The sequence below is a fragment of the Fundulus heteroclitus genome, chromosome 20 (assembly GCF_011125445.2).
Source record: "Fundulus heteroclitus isolate FHET01 chromosome 20, MU-UCD_Fhet_4.1, whole genome shotgun sequence".
Lineage (NCBI taxonomy): Eukaryota > Metazoa > Chordata > Actinopteri > Cyprinodontiformes > Fundulidae > Fundulus > Fundulus heteroclitus.
In genome coordinates, this window is record NC_046380.1 from 21,777,503 (window position 1) to 21,800,363 (window position 22,861).

General features: G+C 41.6%; 1 protein-coding gene across 10 annotated transcripts; it reads right to left on the reverse strand.

Annotated features, from left to right (window-relative positions):
• Window positions 1-978: 978 nt before the first annotated feature.
• Window positions 979-21,503, reverse strand: tmcc1b (transmembrane and coiled-coil domain family 1b). 10 transcript variants are annotated; one of them, XM_036151216.1, is made up of 10 exons: window positions 21,431-21,503; window positions 17,647-17,837; window positions 12,962-13,005; window positions 11,977-12,020; window positions 11,677-11,831; window positions 10,177-11,565; window positions 6,138-6,557; window positions 4,401-4,885; window positions 3,412-3,547; window positions 979-2,402 (listed from the first exon to the last, which is right to left on the reverse strand). In XM_036151216.1, exons 6-10 carry the CDS (start codon window positions 10,777-10,779, stop codon window positions 2,088-2,090), a joined length of 1,959 nt encoding a protein of 652 aa, XP_036007109.1. In that variant the 5' UTR covers window positions 10,780-11,565; window positions 11,677-11,831; window positions 11,977-12,020; window positions 12,962-13,005; window positions 17,647-17,837; window positions 21,431-21,503; the 3' UTR covers window positions 979-2,087. The 10 variants fall into 10 exon arrangements, with proteins under 10 accessions (XP_036007109.1, XP_036007110.1, XP_036007116.1 ...); XM_036151217.1 differs by having other exon boundaries at window positions 10,177-10,956; window positions 11,407-11,565; window positions 11,677-12,020; XM_036151223.1 differs by lacking the exon at window positions 11,677-11,831 and having other exon boundaries at window positions 10,177-10,956.
• Between the last annotated feature and the right edge of the window lie 1,358 nt (window positions 21,504-22,861).

Here is a 22,861-nt window from a genome sequence, read left to right on the forward strand (position 1 = left end):
ATTTATTACTATTATTTATTCACTTATTTACAGGATTTTTGTTAAGGGTATTTATACTGTTATTCAGATATTTTTGCGTTTAATTGTAATTACCTACACATAAAAACTGGGTGACATATTCCAAATATAGGACAGTGGTATTCCGTTTGATTTGACTGGTCCTGTCCTGTTCCAAACCCAATTTTAAAAGCTTCAGCAACATCTTTAGATGATTTCTTTGCTTGATGCATACCAATACCATCGTCATTTAAGCAATTAAGATGACAGTATATTATTTAGGTTTAATAACTTGATACAGCCCAAATATAATCACATTTACCCAATCAAAACCTCTTAACTGTTATTCTTAGGTAAATCCATTTGCAAGCCCTATTTATGATAGGGCATTGTATTTAAGTGTCTGAGTATTTATACTTCTGGAAAATGTTTTATTATTTTCATTCAACCAAGATGTTTCTGTCTGATGTGAAATTAAACAGGCACCCCCACCGATGTAAAAAGAAAAGTTGTAAAAGGAATATCAATTTTGGAAAAGAAAAGAAAAAAAAAAGGTCTGCTTTTGGTCAAGGTTTGTTATGGAATAGCCCTTTTATATAGCATCACACCGGAAGCTGAGAACTCAAGCAGTAGGAATAACTGTTGCTTTCCTATATTTAATAAAAACTAGTTTGAATATTTGTGTGAACATTAAGATGCCAAATAATGGTTGCATTTTTACTCAGTTATCTTACTGTGAGAACCCCTCATGCCTTGCAGCTACTCAGTAGCTACAATTTCCATAGATCATACAGAAATCCCATTTCCGACTCCAAACAGTAGCTCAGTGACAGGCTAATTCACCGGTGCATCGTAATACGGTTTGAAAAGGTCAGAATCATGAATCATAATTAATTCATTTCCAATCTTCTGTGTTTTGTTTGTTTCAGACAGATAAAGATGCAATATAAAAAAATATATATAAAGAAAGGTGACACAAAGAGCTTTTCTTTTGGTACTGTATTGCGCGATTGAGTTTTTGACAAATGCAGACAAATACAAGTTGTTTGCCTGCAGTCAATAGAAGCTTTTAAAACAGCAAATGTATTTATTGTTTAAAAATAAAAATAAAAACAAAAAACAGAAATCAACTCAAACGTGTTACTATTTCGTCGACACTAATAGAAACAGTACGGAAGCACTAAAGTCTTTGAGCGGTTCAGCCGCTCTTCAAGTATGTTAAATCAGTTCATAGATTATTCTTTCTGCAGTGAAAGAGTCACCGGGGGGGAAAAAGTGTGGTGTCCAGTCGCAGGAGGAGGAGTGGGTCACGTCTCCTGATAGTAGCTCCCAGCTGTTTGTGGTATAACCAGTGTGATCGACTCCACGCAGCCAAAGGAAACAATTCAACAACCCGCAGCTATTTGATTCAGTAACAAATGTGATCTCAGAGCACTGATGCAGATTTGCAGGCACCCGATCTAAAGTGATCTGGAAGGAGGACTTGGTTACATAAGCTCATATGCAATGCTGATGAGAAAGGGGTGGTGATGCAAAAGAAAAGAGAAAAAAAAAAACATAATCACAAGATCAAAAATAGAAATTAAACCACAGAACACTGTCAGCTCATTACAGTTAAAAAGAGGACCCATCAAGCTGTATTAAAAATAGCAGTGACTTCGAAACAAACAATACCATTTGAATAAACTACAGGTTAAAAACTAGGGTGAAAAACAATGCCAGGTTTTCCACTTGTAAACAAATTCACTCAGAAGAGAGATATCCAGTGTGCAGTTCTCTCCGCCCCTCCTTCAAATACGGCTCCGTCCGCTCCTGCAGCGTGTGCTCGTGCCACCATTGCACCCTTCGACAGAACGTCCAGCCCAGACTCCCGGGGCTTTTTTCCGTCTCCCCTTCCTTTGATTTTAAAAAAATCGACCCGGGTACAAAGTTCACAAAGTGGTAAAGTGACAAACTTCGGTTACACTCCTGAGTGTTTTGCGAGAGAAAGTAAGATCAAGAACTGGACGATAAGACACGAGCTTCTGTTGGTACGTCTTCCCCTTTAACCGCTGACCAGTCCCCCCTTTTTATTGGTTTCTCCCAGCAGGTCATCTGGGGTTCAGCAGGAACTGATGGAGATACTCAGAAATGGCCTCCCAGTGGCGCCACAGGAAGGCCAGCAGGACGACGAGGAGCAGCGTGGAGAGCGTGCGGCTGCGCGTTTTCATCAGGGGGACGACGCAGTTGGCCACGGTGGACACGAACACCAGGAGGACCGCCATGACGGCCAGCAGTATATTGATCAGCTTGCCGAGGAGGGTCCGCGCCGTGGCGTTCTCCAGCCCCTCCAGCTGCACCACCTGCTGCTGCTGCTGCTGGAGCTCCATCTTGGAGATGCGCGTCTGGCAAGCCTCCAGCGCTTCCTGAGAGAAGGGCAAACAAAAGGCGTCAGACGCGTACGAGGATGAAGCTATTGGTGATGAATTGAATTGATATCTTTATTTCGAACATGCAGGAGAAAGTATATACAGACAGAAAAAAAACAAAAAAAAACAATAAAACAATATTTAAAAACATTGACGAGAAAACAATAAACAAGGTACCCTTCTTTCCTGAGTTAATATACCTCTATTACATGTGCGAAAAGGAGTAGGAAGAAGTAAAACTTATGTACTCCTACCCCTTTAATTCTTTTATTTCTTCAATTTACTATATATATATATATATATATATATATATATATATATATATATATATATATATATATATATATATATATATATATATATATATATATACACACACACACACATACCTACACATATACATACATAATATACACATATATACCCTCATACATATATACAAATAACAAAACAAAAACACCAACAAAACTTTCCACCACACTTATCTATACCTTCTGAAAATAATTTCTTTGTACATTTTTTTGAAAAGGAATATGTTTGGGCATTGCTTTAGGTTCTCATTTAGTTTGTTCCACAATTCACTCCACAAATTGATAAACATAATCTTTTCCTTGTAGTTCTACATCTAATTTCCCCTTCCCCGTAAATCGTACCCTCCCTCCCTTTCAGAGAACATCTTTTGTATATTCCCAGGCAATAGGCTATGTCTTACTTTGAACATGAATAGTACTGTTTGGTATTCAATTAAATCAGAATATTTTAGTAATTTAGATTTTAGAAATAATGAGTTTGTATGATCCCGAAATCCGGCGTTGTGAATGATTCTTATTGCTCTTTTTTGCATTATGACTAGTGGCTGTAGTGAGTGTTGATATGTGTTTCCCCAAACCTCTACACAGTAATTGAAATAAGGCAACAGTAATGAGCAGTATAGGATGTGAAGTGATTTGAGATCCAGAATGTGCTCAGCTCTTGCTAGGACTGAAATAAATCGAGAGAGGCTCGCCTGTATGTCGCGCGCCCTTTCGTACGACTGGTAGGCGATCTTCTCCTCCATGCTGGCCAGTTCCTGTTTGAGGTTCAGGATTTCGTTCTGGTGCAGCTCTGTCAAGTCGTTGAGTTGTTCTTCTAACCGCTCACACCTGGAGAAAACCAGAAACACGGAGCGATCAGGAACAAAGTATGCTCTTATAGCCATTCAATTAGAATATCAGCGAAAAAGTACATTTGAGTAATTTAATTGAATAAGAACAATAAAAACATAGCTTAAGATAGAAACTGTAATGTGGCCAACACGATCAAGAGACTGCTGGTGAGTTGTCCAGCAGACAGCCGCTGACAACCTCCAGAAGGATGGAAAGCTACGAGAGGCGGCTGCTGATGGAGCTGGCTTGTCAGAGTGCTGCATCCAAGCAAGCTGATGGAAAGTTTAGTGGAAGGAAAACGTTTTGCAGAAGTAGGTGCAAAAGGCACAATGTCTGAAGCGTCTTTGTCCAGACTAGGGAGAAAAAAAAGACTGGACTGCTGTTCAGTGAACAGGAGATGAGGCCGCCTGACACATTTTATCACGTCCAGCTTTGCTTTCTGACAGATGAAGCAGAAATAACAGCACGGCTGTCTTTAATTTAAGCAAGTTAACGCTTTTGTCTTGGTTTTGGCCGCCGGGTTTAAACTGGATGCGGACATTTTTAAACCGGAAAAGAAACCAGGTGGTGCTTTGGAAGTGCTTGCGATTCCTACTATAGTTTTAACAAACGTTATTCAACAACATTTCAGGTTTATTTTTGCTTTCTGACAACTAAAGCGGGACAAAAAAAAAAAAGAAATTAAAGCAGTTTCTTTGGGAATGTGGCATCATTAAAATACAATTTATATTAATAAGGAAATCAGGAGAGAACAAAACCCATATAACCAAGTTAATAAAGGCTTGGCTGTAAATGCGTCTCTGTTCGATGTGCTGTGAGTCTGTAGGAGAACTGAACTTAGAGAACTCACCTGTATCGTTCTTCCTGCAGGGCCTCCAAGATCATGGTGTAATCCCGCTGATAGTGGGATTTCAAATTTTCAAAGGACTCCTCGAGTCGACCCTGGCTTTCCCGGAGCTCGAGGACCTCATGGAATAAAGCATCGAATCCCGAGCCCTGTGCATTCTCCAGCGTATTGCCCCTGGAGCTAGGGGGGCCGCCTGGGGCCCCGGGGGTGCTGTTGGCTCCGGCGGACCCCGAAGTGGCGCTGGAGCAGTCGTCCTCGCTGCCGTATCTGGGACTGGACTGCAGCTGCCCCGTCCCGAGGGGCCGCGACGCCCCCGGACAGCCTCCCTCCTCCCCTTGAGCTTCCTCCAGCGAGTCCTTCAGGGCGGCGATGTTGTCGGCACTCCCAAACTTGTTCCGGATGAGGGACGCGATTTCTCGAGGCTTGGACACCACGGCTCCGGCTGCAGAGTGAGTGGCCTGGGAGAAGCTGGACAGCCCGCCTGTTACCTGCGAACAGCAACGATCGGGTCAGCGTCCCGTTTGTCGAGTCCCTCATGGATCGGTACCATCATGGTACGCAAGAGGCTGTTGGCTGTCAGCTGCACAAACACGCTGCAGCCCGCATGAAGACAGTGATGACACTGTCAACTGGAGGAACCACTCTTTAAGCTTACCTTTAAAATTCTGAATCCATAAGTAGATTCTTGTGTCCCAGACTATTAAAAGGATAAAATCCTGACGCTCGTTTTTATTTTATTTGTTATATCAGCTGTTCTTTTGAATACAGATGCCCTTATAACAATCGGACACAATACTGCAAGTATAAAATGTAACCTTTTGAAAAGACTGGACGCTTTAATTTACTTAGCGTCAGCTGTGATGCAGCCGGTGACTGGTGAAGGGAGAGGACGTTAGGAATAGGATTTTGTGATTTAATTTTGACTTTTCTCTGCATCAACCACAAGCAACAAAAATGGCCTCTTGATAAAGTTGTTTGTAAAGGACTATTTAAAAGAAGAAATTTAACTGTTTTTATGAATCAGAATATTATTAAATCAAGAGAATTTTTTTGGAGTTGGACATCAATCATCGCTAAACATAAAGTGCAACCAACAAACAAGCAGTACTTAATGCTGTGGTGAGATTCATGAAAGTTTCCAGTAAAAAATTATTGATTATACAAACTCTAAAACAATAAAATGAGATTATCTCACTGCTACAATTCTTTTCCCGTCCATATGGAGTCAAACCCACTTTAAAACACATTACCGACACCTAAAGGACGCGTCTGATCCATTCAATGTTACATAGCCGGAAATTGTTTACTAAAATTGCGATTATATTTGCAAATGCGAATAATTGTTCAGCCCTAATTTTTCCCCCTCATCCAGAACTTTAGGATTAAAACAGGTAATGGTTTCATCATTTTTATATACATTCCAATGAAAGGCGTCGCATCCCTTAGGGGACATTCTGGGGCCAAGGGTCTTGCTCAGGGACCCAGCGTAGCAGTCTATGGGAGTCGAACCAGAAACCTTGCACCTTCTCCATGATGTAAGCGCCCTGCTCTCTAACCACTGGGCCTCCCCCCCCCCCACATCCCTGCTTGTCAGAATTATATTCTGTTATTAAAGTTAAAAACAGACTGCCTGGCGATCAGATTTTTTTGTGCCTCTTGTTTGTCAGCCAAGATAAAAAGCAAAATGCGAATTAAAAACAGGCGTTTCCTACGTTTCTAAAAGAAGCTCAGAGGTCTAACCTTGGCTCCAACACCTTTCAGACCCTGGTGCATGTCTCGGAAAACATCTTTGGGCTGGCGAGGGATGCCGTTGTGCTCCACCTCTCTGAGTTTGCGGTGGTAGTGCTCGAGCTTCCTCTGTAGCTGCTGGATGGTCTGAGCAGACTTTTGGTTCTTCTTCTCAAACACCTGTTTGATGCGCGCACTCTGCTGCTTGTCCGCGTTGTTGGCCAGCTTCAGGTACTCGGCCACGTTGTCGTCCCGGGCGGTTTGTTCGATCTTGATTTGTTCTGTCAGCTTCAGGATCTTCTGCTGCAGCTGGGCAATGGCCTGCTTGGTGCGCTGGGGGTCCGGCGTACTGTCCACCACGTCGTAGCCCTCGGCACCGTAGGGCAGGGCGCTGGGTGACAGAGCAGGCCCTGAGCCATCGTACCGATCCAGCTGTTTAAAAACAATAAATATACAGCGCAGAAACTTCAATAATCACATCAAAGTCATTAACAAGTGTTTTCTTATTAAACAAAGACTGAACATTTAAATGGGGTTCCTACTCATTTTCACAAAAAAATAATGAACTATTCCTGAGTTTAATTTTCAGACTTCTCATACCTGTACATTTATTTTAAAATATTGAAATACTAAAGTTCATCATGAATTTACAGGTAAATATGAAAAACAAGAAAGAAAGAAAGAAAGAAAGAAAGAAAGAAAGAAAGAAAGAAAGAACAAACAAACAAACTTATGAAATGAAGAAAGGATACATCAGGGGTTGAGAAAGCAAGGAAAGAAAAAACGAAGGACAGAAAAAAGGACACAGGAAGGAAGGAGGGATACCCAAAAGACAAGACATGGAGGAAAGTAGGATAAAAAGGAAGGAGGAGGACAACATAGCGAGGAAGAGAAGATGATAAGAGAGATCACGTAGCAAGAAGGAGAGACGGGACACAAGGGAGGAATATAGGAATCGAAAAAGCAAGGAAGGAAACAAGGACACAATAATGAACAGGAAGGAAGGAAGAAAGGAAGGACGGAAGGACTGAACATGTGACAGCAAGGAAAGAAAGAAAAGAGGGAGGAAGAACAACAAAGGAAGGAAGACAAAAAGGACTCAACTTTTAAACAAGAGGACTGGGTATAAAGTTCTTCCTCACTATTCTTACGTTCTTTGCCATCCTTATCCAGACAAATACTGATATCAAAACTCAACCTTTTCCAGACTGCATGGAAGCCGTGTGTTTTAAGCAGCGCTTCATGTTTATGATGTTTTTAATGTAGACTTAAAAGCAGCAACAACACTGGCATTAAACTGCTAAACAGATAAAAATCTCCTGCAAAGTTAAAACGATTGTTCCACCTCAGACTAAGACAGAACGACTGCCCTTAGATATTAAAGAAGAGATATTATTTACTGGAAACAGTGACAGTCGTGTAGCAAATAAATAAAACTTCAGAAATTCAGCTACTTGTAATTAAAGCTTCACACGTCCACATGTTCATGGCACTAAATGAAGCTGTCTAATGAGGCCTAGGACCTATCTATGTGTAGACACACATTTACAACAGCAGATGGCGCCTGTGAAATGAAAATGACCTGCAAACCAAAGCAGTCCAAGCAAAATGCTGCTGGAGATGAAATAATGACGCAAATAAAACAATTTCTGGGTTTTATTCTACAATAAAAACTCCTAAACATGTGCTGGGTGCCATTAATTCAGCCAGTTCCTGAGCTTCATTGGGAAGTTAATAGAATAAACCCAGGAAACACTTCTGAAGGAAAAATCTTACAGGCTGCTGATCATTAGGTTTGATAAAAGAGTGAAAAATATAATATATTATAATTTAATTGCATCTTATTTTCTAAAGACTTTGTCATGATGTGTATTTGCATTTATTTTGCTTCTAATCTCTGTTTGGGGAGCTGACTCTAATGAAATATGACGGATGTAACCCTTGATAATAAAAAGCAAAAAATAAGCAACTTCTGGACAGTAGATAAAACTATTTGAAGTCATAACTTCATGCTCATAAGCAGAATATGAATAAATTATAGAAACAATTTTAAAAAAGGACCAAACCTATAAAAAGGTTCCTAATGGTGAGGAAGTGCAACCAGCAGCAATATAGACTCTTTTTCTACATAAACCAAAACTAGAAAACAAACTCTCAGAGGCGGTGTGTCAGCAGACCACAGAGCCGTTCTCCACCACAGACCGCTGAAGTTCTCCGCGCCTTCTGGGCGGCCTGTCAGCACAAACTGTGAAAACGCCCAGCTGCTGCTGCCGCCGCCGAAAAAAACAACGTCACAGCTCAACCAACTCTTCAGGAGAACATCACTCAACCCGCAACAAAGCCTCTTTTCATCAAACACAGGAGATACGGCCGAAATCTGATCCAAACACATCCTGCAAGTTTAGGAAACAATAAACGGTCTGTGTGCAGGTGAGTCAGGCAGCGTCCTGTGACATCATGCATATTTTTTATATATATATTTTACATTGGCTGTCAGTTAAACCAAGTCAGTTTATCTGTAATATTATTTTCCCCCTTCCAACGTTCAGCGTGGCCTGCAGCGGATCGTTGGTGCGTTTGGCCCCGTGAAGCCTCTCTCTGACCTGAAGTACACTGGGAGGCTAAATTTAGAACGGCTTAGAGCGCGTAGTGACAAACCAGTCAAAGGCAATCTCTGACCTTCCCACACTGACAGCTCATCTCCCCACTCAGCGGAGCATCCAGGACACTTTCAACACGATGTCCCGGTTCGCTCAGTTTGGGAGTTTGTGCATGAGTCACCTCTAACCTTTCGTTTTCATAACTTAAAAACGAGCTGAATGCATCCCATTTCCTGCCTCCCCGGGGGAAACGAGTCCTTACAGAGCCCGTCTGACGGCTTTACGTCCCGAGGCCCAAACTTCTAGGAACGGAACATTTTAGGACTTAATTCATCAGATGTAAGGTGCATTTTCCATAGAGGCAGCATCATTTTAAAATGCTTTTTTGCATCTCTGTCTTTACCACATACAACGCCTTGCAAAAGTATTCATACCCCTTGAAATATTTCCAGTTTGTTCCATTAAAGCCACAAATCTCTATGCGTCTTACTGGGATTTTATTTGATATATAAACAGAAAGTAGTGCTTAATTGTTAATAGGGCTGAACAATTACCGTAATCGCATTTTCAATATAATCGCAATTTAAAAAAACGCTATTTCCAAATCGCAGAGGTCTGCAATTTATGGCTATTTAACAATTAGTGAATCAGACGCGTCTTTTAAGTGTCAGTAATGTGTTTTAAAGTGGGTTTGCCTCCACATGGAAGGGAAGACAGTTGCAGCAGTGAGATAATTTAACTTTTTTACTTGTTTTAGAGTATAATCATATATAGCATTAAGTTCTTGTCAATCAGTTTAATATATAGACTTGCTTGTTGGTTGCACTTTATGTTCAACAAGGATTGATGTCCAAATCAATTAAAAGCTGTTCTCTTGAATAATATTCTGATTTACAAAAACATTAAAAGTTCTTGTTTTAAATAGTCCTTGTTTACTAACATCTTTATCTAGAGGCCATTTTTGTTGCTTGTGGTTAATGCAGAAAAAAGTAAAAATTGCAATTTTGGTTGAAATATATCGTAGTCAGAATGCAATCATTTCTGCTCTGAGTTTAGATGTTGTGGGTCTTTTAGCAACTAATCCGCACGGAGAGGAAACAAATTGATTTGTTGTTTTGTATATGTTTAAAAAGACATTATAAATTAAACTGGGGGGGGGGGGGGTCGCATTAAATCGCAATATTAAGATAAAAAAAAAATCACAATTAGATTATTTTCCAAAATCGTTCAGCCCTAATTGTTAAGTGGGTCGAAAATTATAAGTTGTGTTTTTTTATCGTGACAACATAAAAAAAAAAAATTATATCTATACAAAAGATCAACGGGTATGAATACTTTTTCAAGGCTGAACATATTCAGCATTTGAAGAATCGAGTCACTGTTGTTGCTTTTTATTTTGTGGGGAACTGGAGCATCTCCCACTGGAGCGACCCAAAGCTCCCGGCACTCACCTTGTCCGGTTCTTCTGTAGAGTGGTACCCAGAGGTCAGCAGCACGTCCACCAGGGCCGGGCAGCTGGGGGTGTCCGTGGTCGAGGAGGAACGCGGGCGGCCAGCCTGCAGCAGGGCCTCGTGGGTGCTCCGCCGATGGATCTGCGGGCTCCCTTTCTGAGGCGCCTCCCCGGAGCCCCCCGCCTTGCTGCGGCGGCTCTGCAGGCTGGTGCCTCGCTTCATGATGGGCGGACCTCGGATCTGCTGCAGAACCCGGCTCAGAGCTGCGGGAGGGGCGGAAGCGGCAGGATTGTCAGAATCCGAGGAGGGGGCCGAGGGGCCAGGAGCGTCCCCTACTTCTGACCCTACGTCGGCAGGCTCGAAGGGAGGGGCGGCGCTGGCGCAGGCCGAGGCAGAGTCGTGCGGGGAAACGGAGGAGCGTCGGCGCTGCGGCTGGAACAACTGCTTGAGGCCATGCCCCAACGCTCCCATGTTCTCCAGGGCATTATGGGTGATTTTGGACAAGCCGTGCTCCGACTCCGACGCCCTCCGGCCGACCTCCGGCTCCGCCCGGCCTCCCGCGTCCGGCTCCTCTGGACTCTGCTCGCTACTACCCTGATCCATCGGACCCCTCCAGTTTCACAGCGAGCCTCTACGCGGGGGTTTGCAGGAGACTAGCTACGCCCCGTCCACACCCCCCTCTGAGAGGCCGGGTGAAAGCCGGGAAGCAGAGGGGATGCCGCTCAGCTGGTGCTCTAGAGTGGGGCATGCATCTGTGGCCTGGCTCAATGTCATGCTTGTCTACCACAAAAAAAAAAAAGGGGAAAATAAAAAGGCAGCTGTGAGGAACATAATATAAAAAAAAGCAGAAGCACAATGTGAAGAAAAAAAAAAACAAGCAATAAAAACTGGGTTGGCACTTTTCTGCACTTCCGTTTAACATGTTATGCCTGTAGAATTTTGACCATCATTAGTTTTTATGATCTCAGAATAAAAATGGAGACAATTCAATGCGATGGAGCTAAGAGAAGCACACGGCCTTGTTAAAATGTCAGGATTATGGGATGGGAAATAAACCTTAATGAATCATTTCAGAACCTTCTACACCTTTAATGTCACATACATGCTGAACTTATAAGTCAAAAGTCAAACTGGTCTGTCAGAGCGAGAAATACAGAGGCTGGTGGTTTGGAGCATCAGTAAAGCCAAACTTTAACAATATTTGCTGACCTGAAATTTAAAAAAAATTACCATCAATGTGCACCAGCCTGTCAGACTGGGAGGACACCTCTTGTCCGCAGCTGGCTAGGCCAAGCCAAAACGTTTTAATTCGCTTCCCTTTGAGTCATCCTTTTATTAATTTGGATGTGCGATTACACTCAAGGTGATGCTGAAAAGCGAAGCCCCTCCCTGTAGAAAGTAAGACCACAGCATGATGCTGCCACCGCCATACTTCACAGTGGGGTTTGCTGTTTGTCTGACAATGCTCAATGTTTTGTTTTTTTGTTTTTTGTGCCAAACCTTTAGGAATTGTGGCCCAAAAGGTTCAGCTGTGGTTTTATCAGACCACAACACGTTCCCAAACAAGCTTTTTGGATATTTTTAGTCAGGGCTGGACGTTCTTCCTGGGGAGGGAAAGTCTTCCATCTTGTATCTCTAATACTTAGTCCAGACATCTGGAGAATAAAGAAGATGGTCGTCATATACAGAACACTTCAAGTACGTGCCAGAAAGTCATTCAGATCCATTCATGTTGCCGTCAGCCTATGTAAACACATATAAAGCTGTTGACCTTTTTTAAGCCCTTCTCCTGACTGATACCTTTGCATGATGAGATCCTTTTGATCCTTTCTGCAAACTTTAGCCTAAAGGATGGAAATGAGCGAATGTCAGCAACATACTACAAAGACAGCTGAACTTTACTTCAGATGAATCAGACGGACTATAACTGTGGGCAGGTTTCAACTCAAGACGACTGAAATGTAACAGAAACACTATTAATCTAAGTTTTAGTCTAAGGGCGCGCTCACTTGTGCGCCAGGGTTCATGCAACCTTTGTCATTTTCTAGATTTTGCCTCAATAAATGTGCTTGCTTTTAATTTGAACTGTATTTTTGTCATATCAAGATGATAAAGGTTCTGAAATGATTCATCGAGGTCTCGTGTTTTTTCCCCACCGTGCAAAAAGCTAGTGTTTGCACAGTTTTCAGAGCCACTGGCAGTCCTGGCTCTAGTTTAAAACAACTTGGCATGTCTTAAAAGTGCCAACCCAGAAATGCAAATAAATCATAGTCTACATAGTAAATCAAATAAATAAATAAATAAAAATTGGGAATACTTTCTGAAATGTTTTTTGCCATGTGTGTGTGCCTCCCCCCTTTGCTATTATTTATATTAGGTATTAGTTATATTCAAGGCAAATTATTTCAGAGTGAAGAAATGTACACATTTCAGAAGGTATTCAATGAATAAATCAACTAATAACTAATGAATAAATAACTAATTGCTTAGATGATGCTAATTAGGAGACCACAGAGTGTAAAACAAAATCTAAATAATAAAAACTGTGTGCACTAAATTAAATACAAAATGGAAAATGACTATGATCCAATTCTCAGCTTAACAAGGAGTCCCCCCCCCCCCCATCCTTCCCTTTGCATGACCTAACATAGCTAAAACCTGGAATATGAAGGTTCATCCCAAACATTGTGACTCTTGCCGTCAGTTTAAATTAGTGACGGTTTGCTTTAGACTTTATCAAAATGTAAGAAAAGGAGCAATAAGGAGAGAGTGTGGCAGAGCTTACCATCAGCCCAGCCTCTTCTCTTCTGACTCACAACTCAGGACAAGCTAAATGAAGCACAAACAGACAAAAATAGATCCTTCATGCAACAGAAAGGTAAAACCTGGCTAATGAAACCCTCCACTCATTAATCAGCGGTAACAACGGGTATATAAGTGAGTCAGAACAAGACACTTCAAAGCTGCTGACCACATGAGAACAATGAGCCAATGACCCCCAGCAGACCTTTTGTTTATAATGTTAGGAGGCAGCGGTTTATTCCTGCTTAATGAGCCTTCTTATATCACAGCAGTGATTGCAGAGCACTGCACACGTTCACATGAAATGACACGAAACCATTAGCAAGACGTCAGTGCTGCTCGCACATAAAACAAACATGAAAACGTGGCGGCCGCAGCTTTTAGGAGCCGTCGCTGCTCGGCTCGTCTGCAGGGAACGCGGGGTAAGGATGCTGGCCTCGCAGTGATGCTTGCTTCAACACCGAGTTATTAGTCATCCACCTTTAAAAAAAAAATCTAAGATATTTATTAATTTAATGCAACCATTGGTTCGGAAACTAAAAATCCAGCTGAGAAGGTTGGCCCTTTAAACCCGTGATTTAGAATGTAAGCCAGAAATTTAAACTCATCTGCATCTGTAGGAGCCAATTATATTTAGTTGTTATTAATTAAATTCATATTTTTTGTGTATAATCTAGTTAAGGTTATTTATTTGACTTTATTGTTTGATATTTGTTTTGAGATTATGTGTTGGTTATTTAGTTTTCTTTGCTTCTGGTTAGTTATGAGCAATTTGGGTGGATTAGGTTTATAAATAGGCTGTCAGTGGTAGGACCAGCATGCATCTGGGTGGGCGTATGGTTTTTTTACCAGCGCAAGAGAAGCAGGAAGAAAAATGTTTGTCAATTTCTGTTTGCTTGCTTGCAAAAGAGAAATAAACCACAAACTAAACGACTTTACCTGGAAAATGGATTTATTTTTGCCTGCGTAAATTACTAGTCCAAGGTGCATCTGTGGCCCTTGTGGATTTTTTTGGAGATGTCAAAGCTGGGCCACAACAGCATCAATGTCATACTAAATATATTTAGTTTAAATCATCTTTTTTTAACAATATTTAGCTTTTAATAAGTATTATGTGCACAGATTTGAATTTATTATGATACTTCCTCCTTACTGCACCCACTTTGTGCAACGGATCAGTAGCCAGGACAGCAAAACGGACCCTCAGCATGATCCTACCGCCGCTATGCTTGACTACTACAACAGTTTCCTCTCCTTCACTTTTAAACGTGACCCAACAACTCCATTTCTGCCTCCTCTGACCCGTCTCGTCTCCAGAGGGCGATTGGCTTGTCCAGGTGAGCCTGTGTGCTAACTCTGCCGCAGGTGCTTCTCCTCTTGGTTTCCCTCCCGGTTCACGTTGATGTTAAACTGGCTTCGCTGCAAACAGCGACACTGGTGGCTCAGCAGTTCTAGTTTACGATAGACTTGACCTTTGGCGGATCCTGGGTTGTTCTTTAACGTCCCGAACAATTAACTTTTATCTGAGGGTGACAGTGTGGGTCGAATGGTTGAAACACGGAAGCAGCTGGGTTGTCCAAACAGAACGTGGCCCCAGACTAGTTTAGCTCTAGATGAAGCAGACTAACCTCCAGCTTCTGGAGCAGCCCTGACCTCAAACTCGTTAAATATTTGAGGACTATGCCTTTGAGCTAGGTCCACGACAGAAAAAAAAGAGTCTGCCATCTCCGCAGCCCCGATTCAGACCAGCAACTCCACAATTGCTTTATAAAAGTTGTACGTTGCGTTATCCATCCGCCCGCAGAGCTAAACAGCTGAAATTCTTCATTAAAAGCCCAAAATTAACATTGCGTTCATGTCTATGATGAGTGTAAGACAATTTCTGACTGTAGGTTTCCAGATTCGGGAAAAGTGGTATTTAATTTTGCACCAAACTTGCAAACTAACAGAACTCTACGTTGTGATTAAAACACAAAATTAAGCTTTCAACGGGTCGCTTTGTGCCTCTGCAAGCTTGCATTAAAAAGGAAATCGAAGCCAAAGCCTGTCTGCATGTGGATAATGAATTATGAAAGAGTGTTCTGTGCACAGAATGCCTTCTTAATCGCATAATAGGTGTGTTGGGCTCATTTCTAGGCATGGTGTTTCGCAGAGCTTGATCCGCCCGGTTAGGGTGTGTTAGAAGAGAAAGTACGCGGCATGCTTCGCTTGATCTCAAAGAAGGCATGGAGAACGCTACGTGATGGGTTCCACGATCCAGTACGACTGCTTTCCAGAAAACCAGACAAACAATCCTCCGAGTCAGCGCGACCATGAAGTATCGTTTAACACGCCAGGAGAGCCGGTGCTCTTCCAGAAACAGAAAAATAAAGAACGCAAAGGATGAGCTGTGACTCACTTGGTGCCTGTAGCGCTGATAGATCTGCAGGCTGATCACACAGCGCTGAGGTGGGCTGTCGACGTGTGCATCGCTAACCACGCTCTCGCTGCACCATATATTTAAAGGCTGTTACCGGAGCTCCTCTCACTGCTGATCCCTAAATCGACACGCCGGGGGAGCAGGTGAAAACTTCCAAAGGGGTTTGTTATCAAGCCGCCCGAGTAAAGAAACTTAAATTTAATTCAGCCGGACTCTCCCAAACCCGCGTTTAATTGTGGCAGCAATACAGCGCACCAGCCTTTGGTCAAGTTATGCCGTTCGTGTTAAAGCTGCATGCAGGTTGTTATGGCAATGCATCAAACTGGCACTGACTTATATAAGAGGGCTTTCAGTTACTAAATAAATCCTACAGAAAAAAAAAAAAAAAAAAAAAACTATATTCATTGACAGGTGGATGGCAATAAAACAGAAGAGCGTTTAATTCATTTCAGTATTTCAATTCAGAAAGTGAAACGCGTGTATTGTGATACATTTCAAACCGTTTATTTCTGGTAGTTTTGATGATTCGGGCTGACTGCTAATGGAAACCCCAGAAGAATTACGTCAGAAGAATAAAACAATTGCTTTTAATTGGAGAAATGCTTTTTTTTTTTTTTTTATGCCAAGATATGTTACACAGTCATTAGAAAGACTACTGACTAGGGCTGAACGATTTTGGAAAACAGTCTAATTACGAATTTTTTATCTTAATATTGCGATTGCATGTAAAAAAAAAAATTTCTGTTTAATTTATCATGTCTTTTTAAACATATACAAACAACAAATCAATCTGTTTCACCGCTGTGCAGATCTCAACTCGGAGCAGAAATGATTACGTTCTGCCTACGATATATTTCAACCAAAATTGCTATTTGATTTTGACTTTTCTCTGCATTAACTACAAGCAACCAAAATGGCCTCTAGATAAAGACGTTTGTAAACAAGGACTATTTAAAACAAGAACATTTAATGTTTTTATTAAATCAGAATATTATTCAAGAGAACAGCTTTTAATTGAGTAGGACATTAATCATTGTTGAACATAAAGTGCAACCAACAAACAAGTCTATGTATTGATTGACCAGAACTTGATTCTATGGTGAGATTCCTGAAAGTTTCTGGTAAAACGGTCTGATTATATAAACTCTAAAACAAGAAATTAAATTAGATTATCTCACTGCTGGAACTTTCTTCCCTTCCATGTGGAGGCAAACCCACTTTAAACACATTACCGACACCTAAAGGACGCGTCTGGTTCACTAATTGTTACATAGCCAAAAATTGCAGACCTCTGCGATTTGGAAATTGCGTTTTTTGTTTTTTTTTTATTGTGATTATATTGCAAATGCCATTAATTGTGCAGCCCTACTGCTGACTTGACGGTTCTCCAGCAGACATCCACACCCTATTAATCAAAAGTTGAACAGAAGGAAAACCTGCTTGAAAAAAACAAATGATGCGTTTAACCCCACTGCATGTGCACCTTATACAACAACAGTTTATCCCTCCACTTAACTTTCTATTGATATGCATAAATACAACCCTCTGAAAAGGCAGCTTCTTTCACTGTGACCACTAAAACTGACACCCGAAATAAATACTCTGGGTGTAATTAATCTTTATCATGAGTTAGTTTTTATTATTGTTTTTTTTTTTATTATTACTACTACTACATTTATTAAGATGCAGCCACACCTGTACCGGTTACCTGTGAGTGCAAAGCATTACTTGTAAAAAAAAGATGCGTCGTAACAACCCTGGACAAAAAAGAAGAAAAAAAACTGTACTGCATGAAGTTCCAAATTCAAAAATCAAGCCATAACAAGCTCTCCACGCAGATGTGGAACTACATCCTGCATCTGCAGAGGAAATACAACGACATCTGACTCCTTCAGGCTGAAGTCTAAAGTAGGCCAACCAGTATTCACCTGTCACTCTGTGCACGCGGCGCTCCGATGTCACGCCGGCAGCACAGGGCGTTGTGTAAGTGCGTTAACATTTCGCTTGTGTTAGTCACTCAACACGGGCCCATTTGCATTGTTAATCTTTATCACTAACGCCCTCATTCAGGATTGTTTAAGCGTCTCCTGTCCAGAGCTTGATTGATTGCAAAAAGGATGATAAACGACAGACAACAACAGATCAAATCTTGCCCAAATAAAAAAGGTATTATCCTAATGCATAAGCTGAACGAAGACAAGCCGTCAGGCGCCGAGCGGAGCGATGTGCGTGTTGGTAGAGGAACGTACCTTCGCATGAGGTCATCGGCTGCAGAGGTTTGCATCTATGAGCGCAGGAACAAAAAAAAAAGAAAAAGAAAGAAAAAGCCTCAGAGATCCAAGCCGACTTCCGGCCAGGCTTCCTCTGGGTGACGTTCCCAAACCAAACAGCTCTTGAACTTTAGCCCAACGTTTCCGTGGAAATGTAGAGAAATCACATCCTGTGAAGTAGGAGAAAAGAAAGAAGAGGGTGTGGAGTGAAACTGTTTTTGTGAGAAATGTGATCGCTTCTGTTTTTTTATGCGTGTTATTTTTACTTTTTTATTCTTTTATTCAGCATTGTTTGCATTGTTAATTGGGCTAAGCTATGAGGTATTTCACTAAGATTGTTGTTTTTAAATGTGGTAAGCAAACAATGCATTTAAAATATCAATAAACACATTTATACACTGACATTTTGAATCAGAAACGTCTAATAAAAAATAAAAATAAAACGCTGCTGGTCTGAAAGCGATCACACTAGAAGAGTACAACAACCTGAGGCAAATACACTTTAGATCAACAACTTTGTTGACCTAAAGTCAGCATGGTTACCATGATAAGTTGTATTAAAGTTAGTTTGGTCTTACTCTGACGTCATTGCGTGAGGGGGGGGGGGGGGGGGGGATTAAGGTTTAATTTTCTAGCCCTGCTGGGTATCGCTAACCTCACTTGAAAGGACCAAATCCATTTCATTCTGTTTCAAGTTGTACAGCGCAGGCCTCGGAAGACCTTTAGAGTAATTAACTGTGAAATGTTAATTAATAGTGCATAAATGACCCATGAGGACGTTGACTAGACATTAACCCTTTTTCTGTCTAATAGAAGCCGAACTGAAATAAACAAATTCTGCAGTGATGAAACTGTAAAAGTCCTGAGCCGATATTAGAAATTTCACTGTGTTCAAACTGAGGTTTGAAAGAAAGCGTCCCGCGGCGCGTTTTGGGTGCACACACAAATGTAAACGGACAAGAAAAACAAAGCCAATTAACGAAGTATAGATTTCTACTGCAAGGTTTCTTAAAACACAAACATTTCATCAAGTGCGCTAAGGGGGGAAAAAACTTGTTTCTAGCTCTGCTTTGAGTGCATTTCTGTTGATAATGTCACGAGAGATGCAAGAATCGAGACCTAGTAGCAGAAAGTACAGGCTTCCTGGGCGTCTTTTCTCTTTAACTTAGCTTCTTGACACTTTTACATGCAAATAGTTTGGTTTTTGTACCGACTTCCATCATGGGGTCTGAAAGCCGGATTGTTTATCTGCATTAGTCCCAGACTGTTTTAAAGCCGCTGTACTTTAAAAGTCAAATTAGAGATGGACGCTTTTATAGTTTGTAATCAAGCTTCAAAAAACAAAACAGCAGACACAAATACATTAGCAACAATGCTTTATATTGTAAAAACTACATCTAAAGTGAGTTTTATTGACACCCCATAATTCTGTATAGAAGCTTGATCAGGACACTCAGTTCCCTCAGGGACCGTCTGTTTAGACATCCATGCAAATTGCACATTTCTCTGTAAATTCATTGCACAGTATTGGAGTCTCCTGTCTAACTTTTTGACCTGAAAATGAGTCCATTAAGCTGCTAAAGTCTATGTGCACGCTTAAGCCCCTTTTTTTAACAAACAACTTGTTAAAAAAATATAAGACATATATAAAAAGTCTTGTTGTGTCTGCGTGTTAAGAGTATTCTGAGTCGGTGTTTGCCTCACCAGAAACATCCTTGCGGTAACGCATAATGGCAATAACCTTCCTGATTCATAGGTGAACATTTAGAATTACCTTCTAGTTGTGTGTTTATTTTTTCATATCAAAGGAACACTTACAGTAAAACTACAGCGTTTGGATTTTTTTTTGGACCGTGGTTCTGAAACAGCTGCGATGAAAAACACCAGACAGGACAAAATAGACTGAATAGTTAGTTGCCCTCTGTGACGTCACATGAGCCATGCACACTTAGAAGGTTGTTTCTGCGGGGGGTTCAAAAGGTTTTATATTTAGCCTTTATTGAACGTTTTACGACAGGTCTGAATGGTCTACGGCGGATTTAAGTGATTAAACAGAAAGGCCCGCTAAATAGCTTGAAGTGTTGAGGTATTTAACTTCATGGAAAGCTCGCAGACGTGTAAGTAAGCCTGGTTGGTTGAAGAGCAGCAAAGCTCAGCAGGTTACAGGTGCACCTGGCGTCTTCACGTGTAGTTTCAGCTGCTGTGAGTGTCAGATTAAACATTAAAAAAAAAAAAAAAAACACGGGGTTTGCTCTGGTAAATACCTTGCAATTACGTAAGGGTCGTTTTGCCAGTGTAGCTGTTAAATCACGGTAAATACTCTGAGCTCTGCGGTTAGCTAGAGGTAAGAACTGAGTGACATTAGCACCACGCTAGCCGGCGGCAGCAGGCCGGGCCCTTTAAAAAAAAAAAAACAACAACACAAAACTAAGATGTTTCCGCAGAGCATTTGTCCAGCCCGTATGCGTTTCCCCCCAAACCTTTGCAGCATTTTAAAATCAAAGCTTCGTGGTTTTAATTGAGACGGCTTGTCGGTTCACCTACTAGGCGGCGTTAGGAGCTAACGTGGTGCGCTGGAGAGCGTTTGTTTTACGCGAGAGCGTACGCCGCTGCGGATGTTGTGCGGGGCGAGCGCGCAGAATCTGCACGCTGAACCTCACAACCAGATTAAAGGATTTATAACAGCTGCCTCTTTCATCCAGGGGACTAAACGCACCGTTTGACTAATCGCCAATCACTCTGAGTAAAAAAATAATAATACACAAGCAAAGGAGAGCTCAAATGGTCTCCATGCCATCAGTCTCCGACTTCATAGCATTACAGCTGTAGTTGTAAACACATAAAGCTGTTTTCCCTGCTTTCATTCTCACATTCAGTGGCACTGACCAACCCCGACATGATTTGAATGCAGAAATCAGATTATGCTCACTTTGTAATATGATCTTCTTAAGCAAAGTTGCCTTCCTGGGCAGCGTTTACAACTGTGCGATGCAGCATTTACAGCATTACTGCATGTCTGGCCGTTGCCTTAACATATTATATATCAATGATTCCTGTAATAAACTGAGCTACTGGGCAATAAGGATGGGGTGGAAAAAAAATTAAGACCAATTATTTTTATCAGGGGCTGCAAACCAAGATAGCGGCAAAAATAAAATAAAATAAAACGGTTCTCACAGGTGTAAAAATCTCGAAACCCCGCGTTTTGGTGGTGAGTTGCCATCTGTCACATACTCCCACAAGCTTTTCCGTATCACACCTTCCACTCCTTCTAGTCCACGGCGGCCGCTTTTAATTCAACGCCGACGAAGGTGAGCAACTACTTTAATAAAGCGCCCTAACCTGAACGTGGCCTGGCTGATGTCGTGAAAGTTAAACGCCTCCCAAGTTGTCGCCACAAGCGTTAATTCTGTCCCCACCTTAATCACCTTTAAAGGCACTTAACATCGCCCATCCTGGAGCTCCTGGGTGGCAGATCGGGCGCTTTATTCGCCGGCTGTCCACTCAGCCTGTCAGCTCCCCGGCTACACACAAAAAATAAAAAAGGAAAAAGCATCGCCTGGGCTTCAGCCATGGTTAGCTATAGGCAAAAACATGGCACACGGCCAGGCGGCAGCGACAACAGGGTAAACAACGCAAATCCACTCGGGCCCTTTTCCGCCCGGAGAGCGCAGCGACGTATGGAGACGCGTTTCATTCATAAAGCGGCTCGTTACAGCAAAAAATAAAAAATAAACTGCCTTTTGAAAGGGCTTCAACTTACATGGGCGCTGAGAGGCTTGCGTTGATGACCGTTCATTTCTCCCGATGGTCGACACTCCCACGGTGACGTCAAATAGCGTGCTCGGCGTCACGGTATGGCAAGCAGTGGTAGCACATAATCAAACCAGCTACCGTCGGTGTTGGACCCCTTGCATGAGAGACACACTGGTCCCCTACACTGAAAACCTGAGAAATTATTCTACAAGTTTTTCATATTTTGTATTTTCTAAAAAAATAAAATAAAATAAAAAAAAAACTTCTAGATATGTTGCACATGTTGAGCGCATTTTCTTACCACCCATTTGAGACCCAGGTCTTGTCCACATGTAGCTGGGGGGAAAGGATACATTTTTATGTGTTTTGGATTTTCGTTCACATTAAAATCAATAAAAAACATTTCTGAAAACAGAGATTTGAGGAAAAGCCCCCTCTGCGCTAAAAAATGTGCCGCTGTTGTCGCATCTGCAAACATTGTTACTGACTTGGCCATGCAGTGGAGGAAAAATTAATGTTATCAGAGGAGTTGATGTTTATGTCAGTTCAGACGCATTTAGCTAATTTGTCTTAAGCAGACAGAGCACTTGGAGATCAGCTGTTTTACACTGATGCTCCCTCCCAAAAGGTGGTTGTTTTGAAGGATTCTGATTGGCTGACAATGGTTTTAGCTTTGTACACTGCCCCTCTATGCATTTGGCATTTTTAAAACAATGCTCTGTGCCATATTTGTGTGGGTTTATGTAGAAAACTTTTCTTAAAACAATCCTGTGTGTACTTTATTATTTTTCTAAAAACAAATACATGTGTACAATGCCCCAGGTAAAGAACTAGGTCATATATTGTATTTTTTGATAAGGTTCTGTGAAGTTATCAATCATAATTCCCTTTCCTGTAATAAACAGATATTAGATCATAGTGAGTATTTACTCAGCCCATATAGGTGCTATGCAACAGGCTCACTGTTACCCCAGGCCTAGTTAGTACTGATACACATAATATCCCCCACCCACCTAATCAAAATGCAGGAATTTGCTGAAATTCTGGTGCAATATGAAATTCAGTGCACAAATCGCATGAAATATTCTCCCAATTCTCAGCGTCTAGCGGGTTGCCAAACTAAATTGGACTGCACATGCATAAACGTAAAATAAATCTTGATCAAGGTGCAAGTTCCCTTTTTCTCTTTAATGTGGTGGTGGTGGTGAACCCTCTTGTCTAATGCGCCCTGGGCATCTGCCCATGTGGCCCATGTCAAAAGCTGTCACTGTCAGAACTGCTCATTATGTAACATTTTATGAGGCCATTTGGAGCCCAGAGCCACATTGTGTTTTCTGCTGTGTTTAACATAGCTGTTCACAACTAATAGACTGAAAAATGTGTGGGATTGTCTGGTTCTCTGCTAAACTGGTTTATTTGGCAGACAGGAACTACTTTG

What these genes read in the sequence shown, in the direction of transcription:
- tmcc1b (XM_012863782.3), bottom strand. Translation starts at nt 10,779, where the DNA reads ATGGATCAGGGTAGTAGCGAGCAGAGTCCAGAGGAGCCGGACGCGGGA. An exon ending in TGAAAGGTGTTGGAGCCAAG is followed by an intron (nt 4,886 to 6,137) that starts GTTAGACCTCTG and finishes TGCTGTTCGCAG; the next exon opens with GTAACAGGCGGGCTGTCCAG. An exon ending in CTGCAGGAAGAACGATACAG is followed by an intron (nt 3,548 to 4,400) that starts GTGAGTTCTCTA and finishes GGTTTTCTCCAG; the next exon opens with GTGTGAGCGGTTAGAAGAAC.